General features: G+C 31.8%; 2 protein-coding genes across 2 annotated transcripts; both read right to left on the bottom strand.

Annotated features, from left to right (window-relative positions):
* Positions 1 to 2,915: 2,915 nt before the first annotated feature.
* Positions 2,916 to 3,528, bottom strand: LOC146722691 (uncharacterized). Its single transcript, XM_085484000.1, has 2 exons — positions 3,302 to 3,528; positions 2,916 to 3,197 (listed from the first exon to the last, which is right to left on the bottom strand). The coding sequence occupies exons 1-2, from the start codon at positions 3,447 to 3,449 to the stop codon at positions 3,037 to 3,039; spliced, it is 309 nt and encodes a 102-aa protein (XP_085340126.1). The 5' UTR covers positions 3,450 to 3,528; the 3' UTR covers positions 2,916 to 3,036.
* Positions 3,529 to 3,690: 162 nt separating this feature from the next.
* Positions 3,691 to 5,631, bottom strand: LOC114940948 (uncharacterized). The gene is made up of 4 exons (XM_029315764.2): positions 5,482 to 5,631; positions 5,126 to 5,291; positions 4,805 to 5,046; positions 3,691 to 3,828 (listed from the first exon to the last, which is right to left on the bottom strand). The coding sequence occupies exons 2-4, from the start codon at positions 5,238 to 5,240 to the stop codon at positions 3,691 to 3,693; spliced, it is 495 nt and encodes a 164-aa protein (XP_029171597.2). The 5' UTR covers positions 5,241 to 5,291; positions 5,482 to 5,631.
* Between the last annotated feature and the right edge of the window lie 319 nt (positions 5,632 to 5,950).

The following is a 5,950-nucleotide window of genomic DNA, read 5'->3' as shown; positions in this document are numbered from 1 at the left end:
AATCTGATCCATTGGGTCTAGGAAATGAAATTATTAAAATAAATAAATAAGCTTTATTTGTGCATATTTTTGAATTTTTAGTCACTAATTAATTATATTTACCTTAATTTTTTTATAGCTCTTAACCATATTTCACGTCTTTGTACTTTATGTGGATAATGTACATTAGATGTTGGAAAACAATAAAATGATTTATCTGGAGTATCACAAGAATTATTTTTGCAATTTAATACACAACAATATAATTTTGCTTTTTTTTTCATTGTTTATTTTCCATTTTTCTAATTTATTAAAAGATTAGTGTGTTTTAACAGCTTATTCAGGCTAACTTTCCAAAATAGCCACTATGAACGCTTAAATCGTTTCGCGAATCCCCTCTACATTCATGCACAAAGCGAATTACAGACTTATGTTATTACTATTATTAACACTACTATATTACAAAATTTTACACAAAAAAATATCTCCTAATATGCGTATAAAATATTTGTACAAAATGCGGAAGAAAATACAGGAGAAAAAGAATATTATATTTTTATAATAAATATCTATACGGGTATGAATATCTGTTATTGATAAATCTACGTTTCACTAATACCGGTGCGCATATTTTTGTTTCGTCCCGCGTTACAATTTCATGAAACGCAGTACGACGAATGGCGTTGAAACGCAGATTTATCGTTGTCTCATCTTCTTCTTCGTTATCCTCGTTTTCTCGTGTTTTTTCTCTCGCTAATATCAATTTTTTAATGCTATTAAAATTAACACGCCGTGAGTTCTCGTAATTGAGAGTTATACCTTTAACTTTGCAAGTTTTGTTTATAACTCCGTCGGGTGTTCGCACAATGTAGGCGTAAAATTTCGGACCGCCGGACACGAATTCCTCGATGTAACTACCGCACCCGTAGCTCTCGAGTTCATCGGTCATGTTGCCTAGAAAATTACCGGTACAAGGTTCATATTCATCCGGTTCGCCAGTGCTCACATAAATGCAAGAATCGGTATCGTAATATAATACACGACGGTCTAAGCGCTCTAGATAATCATATAATTTTAGCCGCGTTTGTGCAGTCGTGTATGCGGCTATCACGACATTAGTTATCGGTGGGGGTACGACGACCTCGTGTCTCAACCGCCACGAAACATACATTGCCTCGTCGTTTATTGGCAATATATCGGTTATCTCGTGCTCGGGACTTGTTAATAATAACATAAAACGCCGATGTGATTTAACAATTTCAGTATTTGGCAAATTGGATTGTTGGCCAAATTTTCCCCAAAACGAATTTAAGCAAAGCTTAGCAACCGAGCGTAAACCGGGATTTTGCGAAATGTTACGCTTATCGAGAACAATACCTTCGGTTTTCTCGTACTAGCGCAGGTATTGCTCTTTAGCATCATCGTCTGCGCATTCACTCGGCCATTCGCTTGCCTCCTGTTTAAGTTGTAAAAATGAGTTTATATATTTGGCGAACAATCCACCCTGCCGTGTTTCGCGATTATATTGACTAATTTTATATTGCCAAATTTCATTTACTTTAGTCACAAGATAACCTTTTTTGACGGCCTTGCGTAATTCGCAGCTCACCCACGTACCATCGAATTCGCGTTCGTTAGGCTCGTGCGTACACTCCGTTTGCGAAAATGTTTCACAACAACTACGACACAGTGCGAATAATAATTTTCCGTGCGCGCGATATAGGAGTACCGGATGAAATAAATCGCGCAGAGGAAGTATCGTACAGCGTACGAGACCTTCGACGATGTCAAAATTATAATTCGGAGCCGTACCGATTAAAGTTGAACATTCATCGCCGATATAAATGTTGGGATGACCGATAGGGAAAGCACCCGTCTTCAATACATACGGGTATAACAAACATACGTCTACGTAGCGTATTTTCTCCGCACCTGTGATTTTGCAAAGAGTCGCGATATTTCCCGTGCGTCCACCGAAAAATGCGTCGCGAGAATCGAGCGGTGCTGTTTTCACCATCGGATGACTCTCGAGAAATTCGCGCATCTCACGATTATCCCGCATTTCTCGATCAAAGCTACACTCCCACTTTTCCGTCAGCGTGTACCCCTGCTGCCGAAGTCGCCACGAGATTGCGAGAGTTCGCTCGTATCGCGAGTCAATTGTATCTCTACGTTCCTCAGCCGACGAAAGCGGTCTATTGCGATTTATCGAAAAGCACGACGTACATCCGTGCCAAAAGCAACCGTGGAATTGCAACACGTAACGCGACGTTACTCCCGTTTCCGATGTTTCTTTATAATAACCATCGACAAGTGTGCCGTCGATCGTACGGTATTCATCGCACGCCCTGCGTGGTTTATAGGATGACCGAGCTCGCACTTCTTCCATACCAATCACTGTAGAGCTTTGCGCGAATGTATCCCTTATAGAAAAGTATTACTGAAAGTACTAAAAAGTATTCAGTAATAAATTATTGCGAATACTGGCAGTATTATTTTGGCGGAGTATTGCCAGTACTTGAGAAGTGTAGAGTAATATCGAATTACTGGCCAATATTTCATTAATACTCTATATTTCTAAAGTACTGGCAGTGCTCCCCAGAAATAATACTGCTAGTATTTATAGTAATTTATTAATATTATTTAATACATAAAACACATTGTTTCAATTTATTACTATATTTTATTATATAATATATAAATGAATTACATATTTGAAAGCAAAATGTTACATTTCGAAACCGTACAAGTATAATTAATCCAAATCCAAGACAATTAAAATTGATATAAAGAATGTAAAATTGAAAGTAAAATGTTATATTTTAGAACGTTACAAAAATATATCCAAATAAGACAATTAAAAATAGAAAAAATAAAATTGAAAGTTAAATATTACATTTCAGAACGTTATAAGTATAAATAATCCAAATCTCGTTTATTAAGACAATTAAAATTAGAAAATATAAAATTAAAGAAAATATAAGAATATATTGATATATTTTTTACTATTTGTAGGTCACGCTCTTATGCAGAATCTTCCATTTTTTTATCTTGCTGTTATTGAATAACTGCAGGTCCCATTGATATTTGTTTATTTTTGTTACGCCATATATTTGATTTATTATTTAATTTACTTTTCATTGCTTTAAAAATTTCTGCTATTGCAGCCTTGTTTAATGGCCCTTCTGTAGGACAATCAAATTCCTTTAGAATGTATTCTGTGGAAATTAAAAATAATTTTTACTAAACAAAAAGTGCTTTTTGAGAATAAGAGAATATTAAAATTTTTACTTGTAACAATTAGTATATAGCAATATCTTACCCATCACTGCGTTTTTCACAGGAGGATTCAGCTCTGGCTTGGCCTTCACATCTTCTGCATGGAGTTTAGTTTTTCCTCGAGAGAAATTGCTCATTATTCCAGTCATACTATAATTGGCCATTTCCTCATCTGTGAAAACTAGATCCATCACAGAAGCTGTGAATAAAGATAGTTTACTGCGACTGAGTCTTTTTCATTGTTCGGTCTGTACTTGTCTTCCCGCAAAATCTGTGAGATCTTCCTATAAAATAGAAATAAAGAAAATATATTAAAAAGATATATATATTTTACTAAATGTATATACATATTTAAAGACATAAAATAGACGTAAAATAACATTTTATCTATATCTAATGTCTTTGATATATATGTACATATTTAAAAAAGATCTATTCAAATTTCATGATAAAATTATCATGTGTCACGAAATAAATATTGCTACTTACTATAGTAATTGATGGTTTAGCCTGAAACTTCTCTGGTTGCTCTATATGAGCAATACTTAATAATATCTGCTGCTGTGAATTCTGGAAAATAAAGTACAATAATTGGTCAAGCTTTTTATAATCATTTATCTAAGACCATGGAATTTGTCTAAAATCATGGAAAATATCTCAATAATCTCAGTTATGTTGATATATTGTTTACTCTTCAAGTTCTTCAAAAAAATCCTATGTGGTATATCAAGCTTTTTTCTGTTTCTGAGTTTGCAGTCAAGTTATATTACCACAAAGATATAGTAGTAGGAATATAGGTATATGTATAATAAGACAATAACAACTAACATACAAGAAAAATGAAGACTATTTCGGTATATTTTGTGCTTAATAAAATAAAAGTATCCAATATGGTGTTAATAATAGAATCTATCAATAATGATAAAAAACTTTATTACTATATAGCAAGCATTAGGAAAATTTTACTCGATTGTGTTTATCGGTCCAATATTAAAGAATGTAACAAAAAATAAAATTTATCGGTTCATTATTGCCTTATATTGTATTAAATTTATTTAGCATTCTCAGTGGCAAAAACAAAATCCTGGTAACTCAAGGAAAATTTTACTCGATTGTGTTTATCGGTCCAATATTAAAGAATGTAACAAAAAATAAAATTTATCGGTTCATTATTGCCTTATATTGTATTAAATTTATTTAGCATTCTCAGTGGCAAAAACAAAATCCTGGTAACTCATTCCTTATTTAAATTATTCTAGCTTTACTGTAAACTTTTTAAAATGAAAATTAGTGTGTTTCTTTCATTATTCCTTAAAAAGTTTTAAATATATTAAATTATTAACACTTTATAAAGATTTTGTTGTACTTACTAGCCAGATTATAATCTTGCTAAAGTTTAATCATCTATGTCAGGAATTACATAATAAATTTATATTTAATATTACTTTATATTTTAACATACACATATACATACATGCACATATGTACATAAATACAAAAGAAAAAGCAAATAAAGTTTATCATTGTATGAAAAGATTTACGTTACCTCACTTTGTGTTTCAACAATCTCCGAAGTACTTCCAGCATTGTGACTAATATTATTTTCCTTCTGTTCATCTTTATTTAAATAACTTAGTTTAATATTATTATTATTATTATTAATGTTATCACTATTCTTGTTTTTGTTACTGCTTTGATCAGCTTTAATACGTAGAGAATCAATGTTCCTGCGTAATTTATCCATGTCTTTAAATAAAGTAGATGACATGGCAGTCATTTTATGTAAATCTAGAATCAGATACCAAAAGAATGGAAAGTAAGATCAACAGCTACAGCAGATATTTACATCTCACTAGGCACATCTTACCTTCGTTAATAGCTCTTAATGCTCGTAATCTGGCATTATCTTCCCTTAGCTTTTTGTTTTCTATTTGTAAAGTATTTATTAAATCGATTAGTTTGGTTTTACTCCATTTAAACATAGAACCGTCTTCGTCATTCTCCTTCTCCTCTTCATTATTTATTAAATCAATCTGGAAATAAATACAAATCCTAAAGTAAGAGACATATGAAATTTATTTCACTTTTCTTGAAAAAAAGCAAGAATAAAGTAAGAATGCATATATGATTTTAATGCACATCTAATTTTAAATATTAAAAGCTTTGCATAGGCAAAAGATAAAATATTTTTTTTTCAAACATACAAGACAATATTAAATTTACCCGAGATGATTTTTTTATAAAATCTCTTGATAAGTTTTCTATTGGCGACTGTAAACTATGACTTTTTCCAATACTTGATGTTTCAGTCTTCTTCCGCTTTTTTAATGATTTATTAGGCTCCTGTTAAAAAATTAAACAGAGAATAAATTTCATGTTAAACTTACAAATTAACAAATCTTATACTTAAATCAAATAAAAAAGAAAGCAGCATTACCTTTACGATAACACAACAAGCTGTACAGTTTCAAACATAAATAATTAAAAAAGAGATTATAATTATTATTAGACATACTAATTGCAGATACTGACACTGTCGTCTTCTGATGAGTTAAAATCAAGCGTGTGGCTTTGATTAGATGAGCCTGATGGCTTATGGCAAAGTTTCCGTCTCTCTTCTCGAGAAGGATTAGGCACGCCAAAAAGTTCAATATTTTTGACGTGTTGGCACATATCAGTAAATACTAAAAAT

This window comes from Nylanderia fulva, unplaced genomic scaffold (genome assembly GCF_048542155.1).
Source record: "Nylanderia fulva isolate GAGA-0341 unplaced genomic scaffold, ASM4854215v1 Scaffold287, whole genome shotgun sequence".
In the NCBI taxonomy this organism is placed as follows: domain Eukaryota; kingdom Metazoa; phylum Arthropoda; class Insecta; order Hymenoptera; family Formicidae; genus Nylanderia; species Nylanderia fulva.
This window is presented reverse-complemented; position numbering and strand designations above follow the sequence as displayed.

What these genes read in the sequence shown, in the direction of transcription:
- LOC146722691 (XM_085484000.1), bottom strand. Translation starts at nt 3,449, where the DNA reads ATGGATCTAGTTTTCACAGATGAGGAAATGGCCAATTATAGTATGACT. An exon ending in TGTGAAAAACGCAGTGATGG is followed by an intron (nt 3,198 to 3,301) that starts GTAAGATATTGC and finishes TAATTTCCACAG; the next exon opens with AATACATTCTAAAGGAATTT.
- LOC114940948 (XM_029315764.2), bottom strand. Translation starts at nt 5,240, where the DNA reads ATGTTTAAATGGAGTAAAACCAAACTAATCGATTTAATAAATACTTTA. An exon ending in ATTAAGAGCTATTAACGAAG is followed by an intron (nt 5,047 to 5,125) that starts GTAAGATGTGCC and finishes ATCTGATTCTAG; the next exon opens with ATTTACATAAAATGACTGCC. An exon ending in TTGTTGAAACACAAAGTGAG is followed by an intron (nt 3,829 to 4,804) that starts GTAACGTAAATC and finishes TTTATTTTCCAG; the next exon opens with AATTCACAGCAGCAGATATT.